The sequence below is a fragment of the Mchenga conophoros genome, linkage group LG7, assembly GCF_057382185.1.
Source record: "Mchenga conophoros isolate Kocher_MC1m ecotype Shallow Benthic linkage group LG7, M_conophoros_male_GT1.1, whole genome shotgun sequence".
Taxonomy (NCBI): Eukaryota; Metazoa; Chordata; class Actinopteri; order Cichliformes; family Cichlidae; genus Mchenga; species Mchenga conophoros.
The window spans coordinates 8,215,064-8,235,480 of record NC_140532.1 but is presented as its reverse complement, the minus strand read 5'-3'; the positions used below and the strand labels follow the sequence as shown (position 1 = coordinate 8,235,480).

The 20,417-nt window shown below is 41.2% G+C and overlaps 1 protein-coding gene across 3 annotated transcripts; it reads right to left on the bottom strand.

Moving 5' to 3' along the window:
* Positions 1 to 608: 608 nt before the first annotated feature.
* Positions 609 to 18,543, bottom strand: plekhg7 (pleckstrin homology domain containing, family G (with RhoGef domain) member 7). 3 transcript variants are annotated; one of them, XM_085281823.1, is made up of 17 exons: positions 18,289 to 18,543; positions 16,971 to 17,753; positions 16,261 to 16,283; positions 13,909 to 14,027; positions 12,684 to 12,724; positions 12,218 to 12,319; positions 11,668 to 11,817; positions 11,310 to 11,405; positions 10,896 to 10,994; positions 9,505 to 9,618; positions 8,923 to 9,097; positions 7,836 to 7,951; positions 2,539 to 2,626; positions 2,365 to 2,444; positions 2,100 to 2,244; positions 1,801 to 1,898; positions 609 to 1,323 (listed from the first exon to the last, which is right to left on the bottom strand). In XM_085281823.1, the coding sequence occupies exons 2-17, from the start codon at positions 17,640 to 17,642 to the stop codon at positions 1,213 to 1,215; spliced, it is 2,229 nt and encodes a 742-aa protein (XP_085137949.1). In that variant the 5' UTR covers positions 17,643 to 17,753; positions 18,289 to 18,543; the 3' UTR covers positions 609 to 1,212. The 3 variants fall into 3 exon arrangements, with proteins under 3 accessions (XP_085137949.1, XP_085137948.1, XP_085137947.1); XM_085281822.1 differs by having other exon boundaries at positions 16,971 to 17,756; positions 18,298 to 18,543; XM_085281821.1 differs by having other exon boundaries at positions 18,298 to 18,543.
* Positions 18,544 to 20,417: the final 1,874 nt, after the last annotated feature.

Here is a 20,417-nt window from a genome sequence, read left to right as displayed (position 1 = left end):
TTTGCTAATATAATTAATATTCTTCCTCTTCCAGGCTTTCTGGAGGTCTTTCAAAGTTTTCCTAATTTTCAGTCCTATCCTTGAACCTGACAATTCAGACAATTTTTTTTTTTGTTAAGGAACTTAAGAGTGTGCTATGAATCATTCAACCATAAAAAGGGCTGAACCAGTGTAGTATCTACAGCTAGCAGACTACTTGGAACTTGGCATATCTTGGATGCTGTGCAGTATGTCCTTAAAAAGATGAGTGGATGACAAAAGAAGAACAGATGGAAAATCCAGCAAATACTGGATCTGGCACTGGTGAAGGGTGGCTGTCAAGAAGCCATTATTAAGGAAGGCAAACAGATAGAAAATGAGTGGTAACGGGTCTTGAATCCAAATTTTCTTTTAGTTTATACGTATTGATGACAATTTGAAAGGAGCTCAGGAGAGAGGAGCGGCAGTGAAGGTCCACAGCCATCTGTAAACCACGGTGGAGGCTGCATTTCAGCCAGTGGTGTCTGAGATCTTGTCAGAATTAATCGTACATGTATTATAAATGCAGGAAAATACCATCACCACCATCTGCTATGCAATAACACCTGGAAAGCATCTAATTGGCAACGGCTTCATTTTTCAGCATGACAATGATACATACTGTCAGTGCAGTAAAACCATACCTGGATATAAAAACAAACCTGGACCTCAACATTACTAAAGCAGTGTGGGATCGTCTGCACAGAAAATGAAACAAAAGTGAGAAACATCAAAAGAAGAGCCTTGAATGTCTTTCAAGAAGCCTGGAGAACTGTTCCTGAAGGACTGTAAGAAGTTACAAAAAGCATGCCTAAGAGATCAAGCTGCAGTGGTCATACTAAACTTTCAAGCTCTTTAGAATGCACCTATATCCTATTTTTAAAATATTAAATAATTAGGGGTGGCTGAAGACTTTTGCACAGTACTGTATGAAGCACTATAAAACATCAGAAGTGATCAATAGCTCACAGACAATTTAAAAACTGCATGAAATGATGTGTGGAACGCTAAAACCAACGTTTTACTACATGATGAGATGTTTATTTCACACTACTGTAGCAGCTGCCTTCACAGTCAAACCGTTTACAAAATCATCCTAGTGCTAGTGCAGTCATTTACAAGACATCAGGGGGCAGTGAAGTGCACATTAACAGTAGAAACTTTTTCACATGGCTTCTAGTTCTGCTTGATGGGTCATATCTGCGAAGACTCCAGCCACAGCGAGGAGCTCTTTACTCGTGCCTGCTGAGAGTCCTGCTTCAGCAGCGCCGTCACTGCGCCCTCTATCTTTGACATCCATACTCTCTGGTGGGGAAAAAATGTTTAGAAAGAGAAATATCAGATTTACCAGTTTGATTAACTGATAATATTATAAATTGTATAGTTTATTATTTCTTTGTAATGTTTGTTGCTGTAAGCTGTCCTAAACAGCTTCACACAAGTAAGATTAAACAATACAGCAATTTATTTTTATTTTCCTATACATTGTTCATCTAAACCAAAATAACAGAAACCTTTAAAAAGATTAAATGTATAGCTATGAATTTTTTACTATAAATAAATCTGAACAGACATGCATACAAACTGAATTTAGAAATCATTTAAAATATTTTAGCTTCACTTTCAGGCCTCTGTAGAGTTCACATCTTGCAATGATGTTTTGCACAAGGCAGAAATGTTTGGATAAACTTATGACACATTGTTCTTCTGAACATAATGTGATCTGTGTCCTGCATGCTCTCTTTGGAAACATTTCAGGTATTCACAGTTGAATTGATCTACCTTGACAGCCTCTGACGCAGCTTGCAGGATGAATGCACCAATACACTGTTGGTAGCGGTTCTGGTGCATTACTATGAAAGAATGAGGCAACCCCGATGCTGTCGAGAAAGTACAAATGCTTTCATTTAATAACACCAATGCACCACATGGCATGCAAACATAAACAGAGAGACGTGACCCTGAAGGATATTTTGATTCTGTTGACTGCTTTGCTACGATGTGCTACAAACATGTATTTTATAAAAAATGGGTTTAGAGCTAGAAAACTCAATTAGTTGAATCTTAAAAATTTTACTTACAGGAGGCATTAAGTTGATCGATGTTTCTAAGTTGGAGTCGATCTAGAGAGATTGGCTGGTCGAGAACCGTGAAGGTGCATCCCTCCTTCAGCATCTGATCCAGCTCCAGGTTTTTCAGAGGATTCTGCTCTGGACCTATGGACCTCTGCACAGGATGTCAGGACATATATATGAAGTTATGAGGGATATGTAGTTAAGGCATCCTTGCACTAAATATCTATCACTAGCCTAGGTTAGAGTGAGCAAAGGTTAATGAGTGACCCACCTTCTTGTTTCTCTTCATCTTTGTAATCAGCAAGAATTCATCAAAGAGGAACATATAGACGTCTATGAGCTTTGCGTTCTCTGGGAATTAACCACAGAAAGACGACGTAAAGTTTTTAGTCAATTCGAAGCAGGAAGCGTGTGAAATGTGTTGGATTTATGCCAGCTGACACACCTGTGAGGACGAGTTTCCCTTCGTGCAGCAGACTCCTGTGAGAAATCAGATTATCCAATGTGACAGCCTTCAGAAGATGTTTCAGATTCTAAAAGAAAGAAAGTCACATTAGAAAACATTTTCACCTTTTAGCGCTTTTCAGACACATCGGTCTTTCCATTAATCTGACAGCAACTCAGCATGTTGGCTTCTGAATGAGCACCCTGGCCCTCTACTAGTAACATGTACATATCACTTTAAGCATAGCACGTCTTAACTGCATACTATTGGATTAATAAATAGGTATGCGCATGATAGCGAAAGAGCAAGTCACTCGTGTCTAATTTAAGATGCATCTTTGGTATTTCAAATGCAGATGAGCTGTCTGTGTGAGGGCTACAGGTAGCTGCTGCAAACAGGTAGCACACAAAAACAAACACGTTCACATAAACAGATGACAATGGCGGAAAGAACTAAATGTTCAAAACTGTGGTCACATTTAACTACGGTTACATGCTGACACTATAAAATTTGCTACGCCCTTGTTGATGCCTGGAATCCAAAATCCATTCACTCTGATCTCATTGATTGTAAAACCTTTCCCTTGGTGCTGCACCTTACTGTGGAAATGATCTATTATTAGTTGAGTGACATGGTGACCTTTTGGAACTATCACTGGGTGTTTCAGTATTGAGGAGAATGAAGCATCTTTAAGTCTTCCTCCCACCTTAAGGAGTCCATCAGTATCAAGAAAAGTGTCCATCTGAAACAGTTTACTTTTGTGTGGAAGTGGTTTCCCGTTCTTTAGCAACCTTATCTCCTCTGCATATTCACTTGCTTGTGTGTCTCTTAGAATAACACATTGTGCATTTTGTCTTTCTTGTACTGTACTGTGGCCTGTTGTTTTGTCTCCCTTGGCACAGCGAATGAGTCGAGCTATGGCTTGGGTGGCTTTGTACCATGAGGAAAACTTTGTTAACTTGTCTGATAAACCTTTTTTCTCTGTTTTGAGCGTGTTCAGTGCCTGCACCTTCTTAACCTCTGGGTCTCCAAGCGGTATGTTCATGTCGATGTCAGCAGGTGGAGGTATTTCCTTAAATGGAAGTGGCATTTCATAATGGCCTTCAGTGTTTTTGTAAATTCCTTCCTTTAACATGTTCAGAAAGAGAATGTCATCTTGAGACACTGACTTGTTATCCTTGTCGTTATCCTTAAAGTCAGAGTCAAGGACCTTGATTACATCAGCTGGAGTCACTAGGGGAAGCTCTTTAACTGCAACTCTGTGACACACAGTAGACATGCTAGAAGAGTCACCATAAGATGATGTCGGGCCTACAATACTCCAGCCCAATGCTGTGCGAACTGCATAGGGTTCGTTCTCGCCTCCTAAGATTACCTGCTTTGGAGCTAGTGCCTTAGAGCAACTGTAGCCAATTAAAAGGCCGACTTCACATTCTAGCTGTGGAGGAATCTCGTTCCTTATTTCCTTGAGATGATTCCACCGCCTTGCCGTTTCACAGGTAGGAATGTGAGAGCGGTTAACTGGTATACATTCTTTAGTGTAAGCAGGAGGAAGTTCAATCATTTCTGAGGAGTTATAGCCTCTTACCTTGAGACCTGAGATGCGTTCGCTTGGCACAACAACATCCTTACCAAGCAGTGTAGTGAGCTTCAACCTTATTGGGGTAGCCTTAGCTTGGAGGTTATTAGACACATCTTGGTCAATGAACACGGTGTCACTTTGCGTGTCTAGGAGGGCATAAACAAGCCTTTCTGTACCTGGATGTTGCTCTGAAGAAACCCATACTGGTAGAATCATGGAGGTGCTCACGCACTGTTCACTGGCTTCTGCATTCAGAGACAGGGTGGTTGCAGCCTGTTCTGTGCTGATCTGAGTTTGTGGCTGGTTTGAGGCTGATTTATCATTGTTATAGTTGAAGTCGTGCAGACAGGTAGGATGTTTTTTCTTACACACTTCACATACAAGTCTGTAATTACAGTTCTTTGCGCTGTGTCCGGGTTTAAGACAACCATAACAGAGTTTTTTCTCCTTTATATATTTCCTTCGTTCCTCAAGCAATATTCCATTGAACTGTGGACAACTGTGAAGTTTATGTCCGTTGTTTTGACAGAACATGCATGGGGCCTTAACATTTGGACCTTTATTTTCAGTCTCAGTTATCGCCTGGGTATGGAGAACACTAGAGGTGGGCCTTTTGTCCTTTTGGCAGCCCTTACCAGTGTCTGTGGTGAAGTTTACAGAGTGGAGAGCCTGAAATGATGTAATCGGGTTGCACATGATCTCTGCTTCAGAAGACATGAACTTGGCAAAGTCCTTTAAACCTGGAAACTTCCCACTTTCTTTCATAAACTGAGTGGCCTGACGATTCCAACTTGCAGCCGCCCAGTTTGGTAACTTTTGAACGAGTTTTTGGTTCTCCTCACAATCGTTGAGAATGCTTAAGCCTTCAATGTGGGGCATGGCCTCGTGACATGTTTGAATGAAATCAGCAAATGCCCTGAATCCTGTGGAGTCATTTGTTTGGATCTTTGGCCATTTTGCCAGTCTTTCTCTGAAAGCCCTCTGTACCACAAATGGATGTCCATACCTGTGGTTGAGACGCTCCCATGCATCTCTGTATGCTTCACTGTCGTTTCTATAGAAGATGCCATCAAGCGTTTGTCGAACTGGACCTCCTATGTATTTCTTTAAGTAGTGCAGTTTGTCAGCAGGTGAGATGTTCCTTTTATCAATGAGAGCAGTAAAGGAAGCTTTCCACTCTATGAATTGTATTGGGTCACCTGTGAACGTGGAGGGCTCTGGCACTGGCAGTCTGTTCAATGCAACACTATCCAGTACTGCTTGTGCTAAGTAGAGGACATCTGTTTGTGGAAGTGAGGTAGACACTACATTGTTGTCAGGGACTTTACTGAGATTAGAAACTGTGGGGGCTTTCTGAGCAGTGTTACTATAGTCAACATCAGAGGCACTGATTTCACTCTTTATCTCAGTGTCATAGGTCCTTAGTCTAGCTCGTGCAGCCTTTAACTCCTTTTCAGCCTTCAGTTTCTCTAGCTCACGCCTTTGAGATTCGAGCTCCTTTCTTTGCCTTTCTTCTAAAAGCTGAATCTTTTTCTTTTGTTTTTCCTCCTCTAATAACACCTCATACTCTGCTTCTTTGGCTGCTAACTCTGCTGCAGCCTCTGCTCTTTTAACAGCTACTACTGACATTGCAGAGTATGACTTACTGGCAGAAGAGTTTTTACTTGAGTGCGTGACTGAGGAACTGTAAATGGACTGAGCATAGTCTGGCTCAAGAAGCTCACGGAGACGTATCTTTACCTTGTCCCTATCATAGTCATCTATGCCTGAGAGTCTTTCATGAGCAATCTTGATAATGTCTCTGGTGACTGCTTCACATGCGTCTATGAGTCGCCTTGTGCCACTCGAGGGAGTAATGTTTTCTCTAATTTCCATATACAACTTTATGACATTCTCCTTTTCATTCTCTAACATGTCCATGAGTGAAGCAATTTGATTGTTTGTTAAGTCTCCTTTTAATTGCTCTCGTGTTTTACATACTTGTTTTTTCCATTCATCATAAACTTTGAGAAGCCGTTTTTCTTTCTTGTGGGCCTCCTCCTCCTGATACGCTTGCATTTTTTCAGTAGGCCTCCTTCGACGAACAGAGTGTGGAGGCTCCTCTTCCTCATTGGCCTTGGGATCCTCCGCAAACTCTGTCTCTTCTTCAGATGCTTCCATGCTGAGGACGGGGCAATTTAGTTGACCATCAGATCCCAGAAGACTTTGTGTGGAGCTGTGGAACTGGGACCTCGATGCTGAGCGTGGGATGGAGCTCTTCTCAGCTGGGGTCAAGCTCTTACTGTAGCATCCCCGGTTGAAACTGCTTTCGACTCAGTGTTGCACCTTAATAGCCGTTCTTTTTCCCATTCCCGTCCATTAACCATAGAGCACACCTTCTCTCTGTGCATTAAAACTCGCGCTTCTGCCATATGGTTTACGCCACTTGATTTACGGCACCTTGTCGCTCTGTGACTTTCAAAATAAAAGCATTCACTCCAACAATATAATAGCCACTCATAAGTTTACAAAACACTTTACCAAATATTAATGAGGTCATTTACAGCAACAAGTCATTTACATGTAAGACTTACACATCGCAACTCTCTACCACTGCTATCTGTGTTCACTTCAGTTCAGGTTTGTTTATATAGCACCATATCACAATAGTCCTCCTCAAGGCAATTTATGCTTTACTATATAACTTGCAATGTAAAAGCAAAGACTACAACAATTATACAGTCCCCCTATGAGCAGGCACTTGGGAAAAGCTTTCTTTTAACAAGAAGAAACCTCCGGATCAGAACCAGGCTCACTGAGGGGCAGCTTTCAAGGAACTGGTTCATGGTGAGGAGAAAGAGAAGAGAAAAAAAAATCTGACAGGACAAAACACAAATTTCGGAAGAGAATGTGTGTCACAGTGTATGACAGGAAATCTCCCAGAAGCCTGTAGCAGCAAAACTATAGCAGCAACTATAAGTTAACTTTTCAAAAAGGAATGTTTTAATCAGTTTAGAAGGTATCTGTCTTCCAAATACAAACTGGGAGGTGGTTTCACAGTAGAAGCTCTTTCCCCATACAACTGTTGGGTGGGCTGGTCCCATTAAAACAAAAGGGAAAAAAATAAGTGCATTTACACACATGCAAGTTTCTCTCCTCTGGTGTCTGAGTCTTTCTGTTTCACAGCGTGCTCTGCACCTGGATGACAGACTTATTACCTTAGTATAAGTGCTATGAAATCAAGCTATTCATTAACTGTCTTCCTTTCACTGCTCTCACTTACACCAAGTGTTTGCTGCTCTTTCTATTTCGCTCTGTATGCAAAGCCCATTCCCTTGCCACATGTACGGCAGAGAGAAAGTGAAGATAAAATAACTACAGATGAAGAGAATACAAACAGAAGTGTTAATCCACCTACAATGACAGGGAAGAAAGACTCTCTTGGAAAAAAGAAGAAGAAGAAGAATAGTGCCGCTGTCATCCTCCCATTCAAATTGAAGCTAATATTTAAAGATGTGAAACTGAACTATTATCAAATGACACTGTAAAACTCTAAATACTGCTATTCATTGCTTTCAGATCTGATTTTCTGATAATTTGATCAGTTTATCTGATGATCATCAGGCACTGGAGGATAAAGTGTTGGCACATCTGTGTGACACGTTGCTCTTTCAACACAGTTCCTGAAGACACAAACACACCCAAATAGCAATATATACACAAACACAGGACAGACCTCAGGGATGAAAGCACGCTTGTCCCTCTCCCATACAGGCAGCCAAACCAGGGCATCTCTCAACTGTTTCACTTTCTGGTAGTTATCCAGCCATTTGACCTTTCCTTCTAAATCACCTGTAAACAGAGAGGACAGGAGACTGAATGTCATTAAGGACAAAAACAGGTCCTCAGACTCAAATTGGTCACTGACAACTTCATTCATGTCTGACACATCACACAAAACTCCTGCTACATTTCCTATGCCTTTTATTTTACGTAACATATACCTATGTAAAATATGCATTTTATAATGTACCAAAGTGCATAATGATTACATTCATTTATAATGCTATACAGTGATGCCATACATGGGCGTGACCATATCGTGAGAGATTTCAGCTGTCTCTGCTTTTACAGTAAATATCCCCCACACCCACAGAGGACTTTGGTCTACACATCCTAGCTGTGATTACAATACTCATTGTCACCTACGCTTTACACAATCATAACCTTTTAAAAGGTGTGGTAAAACACACCTTTTTAATGGTTATGGGACAAGGTTTAATTAAAGATTTCTGAACCCTGAGCAGTTTCGTTTGGTACGGTTATTTGTTCAACGCGGCAACATGACATTGAGTTGAACGGCTGTAGAACATTTCCCACAGCCTGTCCTTCCAGTTATATAATAAACCGCCAAAACAGGTCTGCAAGCAGAGGCTTGCAGTGAAAAATAAATGGTCAAGGCCTCCTGGCTGATATCCAAAGCATGCAACCTGTGTGCTGACAGGCACTGATACTAGCTGGCCTGTTTATGTTGACAGACTTACGTCCACTTAAAAAGCCCTTCTATCTAGATATGTTTGTAAACCACCAGGAGGCAAACACGTCGTGCTGAAGAAACACCTGATCAGCTGATTAACATTACTCAGACGCCTGACTCAAAACATTCATTTTGCAAGGTGACGAGACCTATGCAGGCGCTTTAATTTAGCAGGACTGAAACAGTAAAAGCAAATTTAGCCAAGCAGAGTCTCCTAATGAGGTCAGCCGAAATCAAAAGGAGAGCATTTTGATAACAGAAGGGAATTTTCGAATTCAGTGCTCACATATCGATTTATCCACTTGTTCTGCTATAAGTTCCAGCCCTCGGGCTTCGTCCTCCTTCTGGCATCTCTTTGCGATATTCCGCAACAGCAGCGGGTATCGAGTTAGCCTCTGCAGCGGTGCCACCAGCAGGTCACGCAGGTGAAGCCTTCGGCACTGCTTGCTCCTCTCACACCACTGAGGAGAAAAAAGGAGGGACAAAGAATGGGTACAGTGACAGAACGAGTGAGGTCAAATGTTTGAAAGGACTTGACTTTGTAGGGAAGGAGGGAGAGGATGGGCAGTGAAATGCCTGTGAGAAGAAATTATATGTAAGACCAAACACAGTGACAGTTCCAGCAAACACGCCAGCATGATGACAGGGAAAGTTACACAAGGTACAAACGGTGACATTCCTCCCATTGGCAGGCTGCTGTGACACTGAACTGATTGTTTGCTATTTGGGCACCAATGCTCCTGTGAGTCCTCTCTCACATTGGCACACAACACCTGCTGCATTGTCATGGTACACAGCGTCCTTCCCACTGTGCTGACTGGCACGCTCACACACACACAGACACACACCAGTAAGACCTCTCCTGTACCTTCACGTAAGTCCCAAAGTCCTCTCTGGGCTTCAGACTGTCCAGATACAGAAGAGCCGTGGAGTAGTTGAGGCAATACGTCTGCAGGCAGTGGCATATGCTCTCCTGGAAAGCCTGCCAGCAGACAGTAGTGTTAGACAAACACTGGGATACAGGCTGCTGGGTCGCATCAGCTGTTAAGCTGCAGATAAACATATCGTAAAAAAGCACAAAGAGGATGCCGCATGCACACATGCACGCACAAAAATGTCCAGTGTGTGTTTGTAATGGCATACATGCGTCTAAGATTGTCCTGTGATGTTTCTGTTAAACTTTTAATAATTTTATGTAATTGTAACTAGAGTTAGGTAACCTTTTCCCTTCTCAGCGAGCTTTGAAGATGCCATATTTTCAACACACTCTTGTCATGAGAGAAAGGAAGATGGAACAGATAATAACAAAGCACATACGTAGATTTCAAAGTACAGTTTAAATGCAAGCATGCTAAATTTGGTCAGTGAGAGCATCGTGAAAGAAAGAAAGTAAATTCAGCTGTGTATTTGTGTTCTCATAAAAAACATCTGCATTAAGGGGACACTTTCCCGGGCACTAGTTATCACACTTGATTATTGGGCTATAAGACTCTGTGGAATGTGTTTTGTCCATGTGGGCAGCTAGAAATCTAGTCCAGCTTGAAGCTGTCGATTTTAGAGCAGGAGCTTCTCTCAGTCCATGGTGATGTAAAACGCTTGTGCAGTTACCAGTTCATAGCAGGCTGGAGCCTCGGTGGTTCCTAAGTTGTTCTTGAACATCCTAAACAAATTCCTCTCATGTGGCTATGCTTAAAGGCCAGGTATGTGCCAACAAACCAAGCAATTTAAATGAACTCAAATTCCACCCTAACGAGCGATTAAATACCTGTATGTGCATTTTTAATCCCGTGTGGATTAGAGAAAATCCAAAATAAAGTCCAACTTGTGTACCCAGTTCTTGTTTTTTGAAGTCATTAAAGATATATGCTATACAATCAGCCTACCCTGGAAAATGAACAGTCCAAAGAAATCATAAAAAATTACCAAAAAATGATCAGTATACTTAAATGTTTGACCTCAACTGTACGAGAATATTACATTTTGGCTTTTCTGCACATTATATCAAGTCCAGCTGATCCTTAATAGCTAGAAGAAAATAAGAATGCTTCCCAAATAAGAGCTTAAGGTTAATAAATTCAAACTATGCAGCTATTTTTCAAGTCTTTGAAAAAAAAAGCTGTTTATGAAAATACTTTAAGGATTATATAATAATTAATCCAGATGAGCATATCATTCATACTTTTTCTATCTATTTTGATTGTCTTATCAGCGGGCTAGTGAACACTGCTGTCACAGAGTCCAAATGTGAATCAAACTTGCCTTCCCCAGCAGATCCAGCAGGGTGGGACTGCCACCCTCAGTAATCTCCAACATGTTCTTGATAACGCGGAGGAGGCTGTTTAGGAAACCTGAGCTCACCTGGAGCAGAAAACAGTGTCAAATGTCACCACAGGGCCATGTGACATTTTTATAATATCACCGAGGTATTATGTTAAGATAATTGTTAACAAAGGTTTTTTACACCACATTATTTTTTGCTGACCATTAAATAAGCTTTAAATAAAAAGCTAGCATTTTAAAATAATACAGCTGTAACGACTCATCATTAGCCCTTTCATAGTAACTTTATGTTGATGTGACACCAAACCATGTTGTTTTAAGGATATGAAAGCAACTGTTGTTAAAAATGATTTACACAAACTCCTCATGCAAATGATTTGCATCATTTCTCACCAGGCAAAGCTCATTGAGATTCGCAAACAGCCTCCATGAGTCAATATCAGTCAGGCAGTTGGTCACCTGCAGGTTTGTGAGCGTAGCCGAAAACACCTGAGAGGCACAAAGAAAGCAGAAAGAGAATAGGTTCAAGGTCTCTCTCATGCCAGCATTAAATTTCAAATCCACTGGTGGAAAGACGGGAAAATCCAAAGAGACTTTTACACGAACTCCAAAGGCGGGAATTCAGTGAGAAGAATACAAAGAAGCAGGTGTTCAGTTGCATTTGGGTTTGGTCTATTTATTTGTGATCCTGTGTGTGTTTTTGTGATTGTGTGTATGTGTGCATTGTGAGGCTCTGTAGGGAAAGAGTCACCTCTTTGAGAACCATGAGTTGATCCATGAAGTAAACACACTCGCTGGTGAAGAGCTCCCAGATGGTCTCTTGTCTCTTGAAGCCCTGCGGGTCAGAGGAAGCACTGACCTGGGAAGACTGGTCTTGCAGGAACTCAGCCAGAGAGTAGTCCTGCTCACAGATACACAAAAAGACAAGAAGCTATAACTCAAAGTAAAGGCTGCATCCTCCACAGAAATCTCAGCAAACGTGTTTATTTTATGGCTGTAAATTTCCATCTGCCACTATTATAGATTCAGGAGTACATCAGTGTTTGTTTGTGTACATATACAGGTCGACTTGTGTAGTCACTGCCTAGAAATTCTGGTTCTTACACAGTCTGTGTCATTCAAACATTGTAGGAGCTTCCATGTAACTGTCAGCTTCTCATTTCTGAGTCATCTGGCAAACACTGAGTTGTATTTGACTTGGGAATCTGGATGGCTAAGCCTGGATCACAAAGTCAGTGAACGTACAGAACCAACACGATGATTTACAAAACAAACAGCAGCTAATAGCGCTCATTTCTTGCCTTATATCTCTGAAGCTCCAAGTTTCTCCAGTCTTGAATCTGTGCAGTTGAGAGATATTTCTCAATATCTGACACCGTGCATGTCTGCGGCTTGCCTTTACTCTGAAAGGGAAAAAAAAATTAGGCAACACATTAGGCAGATTTTTAGGGCTGTGCACTAGCCAAGAAAAAAGGGTGTGTGCCTAATTGTTGTTAATATCTGTTCACATAACAACCCAGCAGTTTCAAAACTAAATTAACAAGTTTGGCTCAAGTTCTGCATTTCAAGTGTTGACCAATTACAAAAAGCTGTGTGGGCCAAAAGGGATAAGAGGAAACACACTAATCTGCTTTGGGAAGTGGGTCAGAGAACAATGTCCAAGCCAATTGCTCACTCCTAAAACAAAGTACATCAAAACAAATTACAAGCATGCCACTGGCACCAGTCACACACATCGATGACTAGCAGAAATACAAATGCACTTACCGTACTACGCCTCGAAAAAGGCCACTTTGACTTCTTGGTATCTGTAAAAGTTGTGACAGTGAAAAGAAGCGTGAGCATTTTAAGTTATACGCACATGACAGTGCCAATCACAGCTTGCTGAAAATGTCAAAAAAATCTTTTGTTTTTTGTAAAGTGACCACCACAAGTTCTGTCCTTTTGCTTTTTTTAAATTCTAGAAATACAAATAATGCTCCCTTTACGACACAACAACACTAGACTGATGTCTACTCATAACTCTATATAGCACTTTCTACAGATTATCTCTAGTCTGTCTGTTTTATAGGTGTGTAGATAAAGTTATAAACCACACTTTTAGTAAAGATGTAATAATAAAATAAGATATAACTTACAATAATCTTGACTTTGAATAAATTTAATGCTATAAAACCATTACCTTCATTATAAAAAAGTAATTATAATCATTAATGAACTTAGTTTGAGGTTTGAAATTCAGCTAAAAAAACAAACTTTTATTAAAGTACTAAATTAAACATTTAGTCAAAGTAGCTTTCAAGTATTTCAATAATCAATAATGGTGGGGAAAAAACATTTTGCAGTATTTTTGTAGTATTTTTACTTGCATCTAAACAGGAATACCAAATAAATATAATTTAGTCATAAATTTAAATAGTCTGAGAATACTATAAACAGGAAGGCTCATCTCATGCACCATCATCTGACATAACGTTAGCCGAGCAAACTTAATTGATATCAAAGTGATTAGCAGATTGACTCTGCATTAGGGTAACATTTATGGGAGGTTTTATTGATGGTGTTGGTATGCTTAGCAACCTCATTTTGCAGCCAAAAAACATAAGTGAAGTGAGATAACTTTATCTTTGTGTTACTGGATAAAACAGGTACGGATGTAATTAGCAGATACTCAGGATATCGCATGCCTAAAAATTGCGATGATATTGTATGGTGGCGTGCCTGGTGAGTCCCACGTCTAAAAATAAAAAGTTCATGGAAATTCATAAAGTAAACTGAAAAAAAAAATCTAGCTGTTGTACACACATTTGAGTCGATCACCATAACAACAAGAAAGGACACGATACAACCAAGCAGGAAGCAGGAAGTTCATTTTGCTGTGAAGCATTACAACAATAGACATATTGACTCAATAACAGACCCATACTAGTTCATGAGCAAGCATCACCTAAACAGAGGGCAGACTGCAATCTGCTGGGACTGACAGAGGTACCTGCGAAGTTTGAGTCATTTAGTAAGTCAGCTGCTCCATTGGACACGAAAAGATCTCCTGGAGAAACATCCAAGCCGGGCAAACTCACGACGACGGAGCTCCGTCTCCTCTGATAAAGCCTGAGGACACAAAAGCGGACAGGTGGACAATTTAAGATGGAAAAAAATCCAAATACGCAAACAAAGAAAAGACAAAACAACCAAAAAAAACAAAAACGAGTTCTTCATACTAAGAAGAAAAGCTCATCAGACATCAGAAATGTACAGTTCAATGATTATTACTCCATTGTAAGTGTATTATATTCTAAAAGAATGGAAATCATACAAGCAACAGGAAATTACAGAATTCCTATTTGTGGTTTTACATTGTTGGGATACCACTGAAATACCATCCGCATTGTGCAGCAACCCGGCGATTAACATAGGATAAGTGTTATGTGTCTGGTTATCCGTGGATAGATGCTTGTTAATGGATCGCCCTATTTGTGTGGAAGGAGGCAAGCTGTCAGTGTGTGCCAGTTATAATCCGCTTGGTCTGCTTTTCATAGCTAGTAACTGAGGCATGGCTGTGGCTGGAAAAACACAGGCCTGCCTCTCAGCCTCAGGCAGGGCTTAAACGGCCACTGTTCTCAAGTGTTTTGACTTATCCTCTGCTGCTGCTGCACTTCTGGGATTATTGCTGAAAGCAAAAATGGACGTTCACATGTTGAAATTAAAAATTAAAAGCCCAGTGATAAATCTTCATAAGCAATGGAAGCTGACCCTGGAATATGCAGGCTAAATATCCAGAAAGGGCACGGCCATGGAAATGTTTTCATTTGTTGTAAAAGCCCAAAAGGAGGAACTTGATTGGTGACAGCATGACATTAAACCGTCCCAATGCTAAATAGACAACTGCAGTCGTTAAACATGACTGCATACAGCCATAAAAAAGGACGCAAAGTAGCCAGACGAGCTGGTTCTGCTAAAGCTAAGGCTCACTTTGAACACGCTGACACTGATCGACAAGCGGTCAGTGACCCACGTCAACACTCTGCGGTTTGGCTTTTAAATATTTTAGTGCCTTTGACTTCAAAAAGGAGAATTTAAGCAGGAATCAGTAGTGATGAAAGTAACAAATTAAGGGCAGATAACAGCAACACACAATGTGGCTAAAAACCATAAGGAAGTGTGACTGACAGATGAGGGCTACTGCCCCTGTTTAGATTGACAATACAATACAGTGGAGCAGAAGTAAAAGCAAGGGGAAGAAAATGCAGGAACAATTTATGTAAAACTTCTTCATTAGATTGAAGGAGGAAGTGTTCTTCCCCTCACGGTGCAACACATCCCCTCACACAGGACCTGCATTCTTGCTGCTGTGGCTGCACAGTTGCAAAAGTACCCTACGAGACTAATTCGAGTGCACATGTAGGCCACATAGCTGCAGGGCCAACTCATACACTTGGAGGATAAGTCAGTCTACAACTGAGCGGGGGTAACCTGGTACGTTTTTCCTCTAGGACACTTTTGTTCAACTGTGAAAGCACCAACTGTTCTTCGCTCTCACTGGATGGGCCGTTTTCTTCCTGGTAAACTGATACGACACCCACGTCCAGATCAATGTAAAGATGCTGAACAGAGAGACAGATAACAGTCGGCAGTAGCACCTGAGGGGACATGTGGCACGAAAGGTACGATTACCTCTTCATACCAGGCCAGTGTCGCCTTGCAGTTCATTCCACAGCATCCTCACAATGACATCCTGTTGGTTTGTGGCAGCTCAGAAAGCTTTCTCTTTGTCCGCCTCTCTGCTACAGAGAGCACTTGTAAAAATGGCCGCTTTGTTCATGCATAACAAGAGAAATAATGATGCTCCCAAACAAGACTGTCCCAACCAAGGCTCGCAAAGGCCCGGTCACTGTAAGAGGCACAGTGCCAGGGTGTAATTACAGGGACAATAGCTGCCTAATTATCCGGTGAGGGGAAGAGCCTGGACGCCTATTAGGAGGGGTGTGGGCGGCAGTAAGGGAAAACAGCCTTAATGAGCCCATACATAACCATAGGACTCTCAAAACTTAACCCACCAAGCTTATGAAGCATTAACAAAGACACGAGTGACAATGAGTGCACAACAGGGATCCTCAAAGCAAAGGTCCAATCATCCTCGCTTGCTCTCAAGCACCAAGAGAGCACACAACTCAGAGGCACTCTGACATGTTGTAGCTCGGATTTTGGGTTGTTTTTGTGAGCAGGTGAAACAGAAGGACAAAAATAAAAAAAGAAACCATATGTGACAGCTGTATCCGTTCCAGGAAGAGTTTTACGATAGGGTAACACAGACAACATGCAAAACAGTCCAAGGTACACTTACCTATCATGGCAGGATTCCTTCTCCTGTAAGAAAAAAGAACTTTGTTAGTGACCTCATCTTTCCAAATCAGCAGTTATACTACACGCCACATCGACACTGTCTCGCTCCACAGTCAGGACCAAGCAGAGGGTTCACAGACCTCCTGCCGCTAACAACACCACTATATCACTTTCAAAGACATTCAAATTTGAATCTGTATTTTAAGTGGTCGCTTGCATTCAAAAGCCTCTGATATTGGAGGAGAATGCCGGTGCTCTATTGAGGATCGGCTCGCTTGAATACCGTGAGCTGATGAATAGATCTCCCCATTATCTTTTTCCATCGCTCACTGACCCCTCCATTATTAGGTGACTGCTGACTGCGGTGAATAGGGGCCCGAGGAGAGCACTTCCCAGGGCTCTCCAGGCAGTGGGCTTGGTCAGAGCTGTCAGTGCATGTAACTGCTGATTCATTTGCTGTCAAAAGCTTGCATTGTGAGTGACCACTGCGGGAGGCAAGGCCAATTGAGGGAATGAAGGTTTTCCTCAAGGAAGGAATGTGCAACCATTTAATTTTTAGACTTTGCCAAAAAAGAAAAAAAATCTGCAGTAGATTACAGGAAATTTATGTGTGGTGATGGGGAAGAGGTTGGTGTGAAGGTTATGAAAAATTGTCTTTTTCCTGAGTAAATATGCAAACACTAAATTTACAAATACGTGGTAAAAGCTCACCTGAACTTCATCCTCAGGAAATCCATTGTCTTTAATAAGAAAAGGATGAGCACTGTGACATTCTTGTTCCACAGAAGTGATACTGTTGTCAAAAGTCTTTGATCTATGCGATCTGCTTCGCTGTTGGCCTGAGGATGACACTGGCTGATGATCGGCCTCCCCGTCAGAGAGTGGGCTCGCTGCAAGAGGTGAATCTACTCGGTGTCCTGGTGACAGGGGACTTATGGGGGATCCCGTGCTTGCAGATGATTGCTCTTCCTGAGTGCTCCCCATCCTGTGAGGCTCTCTAAAATCTATCTGAGGACGTCGGGTGCTCCTCATCCTCCTCAAGGTGGGAGATGTGGAGATACGTCCAGGAGCCTGGCGGTCAAACTGAAAGAAAGGTGGAGCCGAGTTGTCTGGGTTTACCAAAGACAAATGTCTCATTTTGGAGTGTGTCCGTTTGAGATCTATGTGCATTATGACTGGGTTACTGGTCTGGCTCTCTTTGTGCTCAAAAGATGGCGAGTCCGTTTGCGTCTCAGCATCCGCCACACCTGTTGTGACAACTTCATTTTCAGCCCATTCGATGTAGCTCCAGTCCAGCTTCTTTTCAGTGTCCGTGTCCTTATCCTGCAGAATAACGTGCTGTAGAGAAGACATTGCAACCTCAAAGGCATTGTAGGGCTGCATAGATCAGGAAATGTGTAATCTTATAGTCTGATTTTTTTTCTCCTTCCACTCGAGCTCAGATGATAATCCTACATTCCAGTCACCGTTCACATCGCTTTACTTCTCCTGATTCTGCTGGGAAAAGATGAGAGTTAGCCATCAGAAAAAAGCAAATGAAACCAGGCACAAGCCTATATCCAAAAAATGAGTTTTAAAAGGTCAGCTGGCACTAAAGAAGCCCTGAATATACATCGTGTGTTTATATAGTTTATGATACAGATGGAGTAGCTCACATATCCAACAGCAGAGTCACAGCACAGTGTGGCAATAGAGGTCTTGGCAATGTGGCGCTAAAGAGGCCATGCACCTTGCACTACCTCTACTGACTCAGGTTACCATCTGCTCCTGCTTTTGCATATTGATGTAGCCTTTTCTCCTTTTTACTATTTCGTTGTCCTAATGTACTACAACACTGCCTTTCACTGTTTACTCAAAGCCGAAAGAGCAGTTAACTCGGCACATCCACGAGCGGACAAAGGTTAAGGGAATAAAGACAAAAAAAAGTATCGATTTAACCACATCAACGATTTGTCTTAATAATAAATAAACGCGTTAACGTGAAGAGAGAGACTGCACATGCGCCGAAAGAGGGAAAAAATTAACAAGCCTGGTTTACTTTCATCCTCCGGTGCCTCGCGACCACTCGGACCGACAGCTCGCGGTGAAGGCTGACCGAGGGGAGTCCTGCTGGATGTCTGGATACAAGGCCGAATATTAAGTTATTTCTTATTTGTTCCTCCAGAGTGGAGCTCCTACTGCTGGTCCGTGTAGAGAGAAGTGAAGGAAGGAGTGGAGCGTTTCATTGTTCAGAGCTGTGAAAGGTGCGACTGCTCTGCTCTGCTCTGCTCTGCTCTCTCTCTCTCTCTCCAGCCCAGTATGTCACACACAAGTTACACGAAGCCACCCGGTCAGTGTTTGCCTCACTAGTACACCTCATGTTAAATTATTGCCACCTACCTCTGTAACATGCGCAGTTCATTCAGATGCCTCAACTTTTTGGTAAGTGTAAGGATATAGACCACAACTGTGGATGTATTATTGTGAGCAAGTATCAGAAATTAATATCATATTAATTTCCATTAGAGACACTAGTTTTAGGTCTATGTATATTTAAAATAGTGTAATATTTAAAATATAATTTAGTTTGTTTTTTTCTGATGCTACATTTTTTAAAACCACTGCTTTTGATAAAAAAAAGTCCAGGATTTTTTTCCCCAGTCGGTGGAATAAAAATTTGTCAGCATAAAGTGCTGCTCCCAATTATGTTTATTCAGTTTAGGCTGTTAGCCTGTCACTGTCTGTGTGCCAGCATCAAATTAAGGAAAGCCTAACATTATGCAACCCACTCATTTCTTCTAGTTTCAGAAATAATCTTCATAATTTTTTTGTGTTATTACCATTATTATTTTAGTTATTAGTTAGCTTTGTATTGCACTGAATCACCATGAGGAACCAGTTATTGAAACCAGTATGAAACAGCAGTCGGTGGTGTTTATATTTAACACAGAGAAAGTGGAACAGCTGAATCACCTGTTGGTTCAATGAAGTGAACACTACGGGGCGATGCAGAGTGAATCATCTGAGCTGCATGAGCGACGTTTCCGGAGGAACTCTTTAAGATTGGGTCTTGCGCGCCCCCTGGTGTAAAAGAATGGGTAGTACATGAAACCGCCACAACTTTTCTTCCTCGTGAGCTCCTGCCACTCTTCCACTGCAGCTGATTTCCTGCTGCTGATTTAACTTTCCCAATAAAATGGGCAAATGACACTTTCATTTTAAGCCATTTCACATTCATGTGCCATAATGATCGTACATTCAGTATTGATTAAATTTAATTTAACACTATGGTCATAATAATTTTAGTCATTGTAAGAAGTTACTCTCAATAAAATAAAAGCACGGATTATTTCTAACTCTAACTCTAGGACAGCTGGATGGATCGAGTGTAATGTATCCTTTTTGAGTTGTGAATGACATAATTGTGTATGTTATTACGTTATTAGTACTGATACATAACTATGTTTTAACAGCACCATGGTGGTTTAGTTCAGTGGTTCTTAACCAAATGTAAATAGTTATGGCATAAGAAAGGGTGAACAAAAAGGAACAACAAGCACAAGTTTATATGATTCTTTAAAATATATGTCTTTTTTTGGTTAAATATTTTGTAATTTTACATTTTTATCCTCAAAGTTTGGAGGAGAAACATCTAATTAATGGAACTGCTAACAAGTAAAAAGACACAAGCCAGAAAGTTTTTATTATTTTTTTTAAATTTGGGAACAACTGCTTTAAAGGTGTACTTTACCCCATAATTACATGCCTATATTTTCTCTCATCTACAGTGCAGTTGATCCATCTAAATCAGTTTAGTGACAGTTGGGTTGTTTTAGAGAGAACAGCTGCAGAAATGTCTGAAATCTTCTGAATGTGATCTTTTAGATGGCTCTGACCTTGTGAAGCTCGCAGTCACAAGGAAGAAACAAATGAGCAAGTTTCATACCAGGTTCTCAAAATATCTGCAGAGCTTTTTTTCCTTTCTTCTGTTTTAGTGAACATAAAAGCTCAATTAGGATAAACTATTATTATAATTTTTTTTACCATCTGTCACTCTGGATGGTTTTTCTGCTGACTGATACCAGTGTAGCTCGATAGAAAAAAATAGCTCACAGTAGCATTTTTTGGAGTAGCTGGGTCGTAATTTCTACTCCCCCACTCGTTTTATAAATGCAGTTT

What these genes read in the sequence shown, in the direction of transcription:
- plekhg7 (XM_085281823.1), bottom strand. Translation starts at nt 17,642, where the DNA reads ATGCAGCCCTACAATGCCTTTGAGGTTGCAATGTCTTCTCTACAGCAC. An exon ending in AAATGACTCAAACTTCGCAG is followed by an intron (nt 12,725 to 13,908) that starts GTACCTCTGTCA and finishes CAACTTTTACAG; the next exon opens with ATACCAAGAAGTCAAAGTGG. An exon ending in TGCTGGATCTGCTGGGGAAG is followed by an intron (nt 9,619 to 10,895) that starts GCAAGTTTGATT and finishes GTCTGCTGGCAG; the next exon opens with GCTTTCCAGGAGAGCATATG.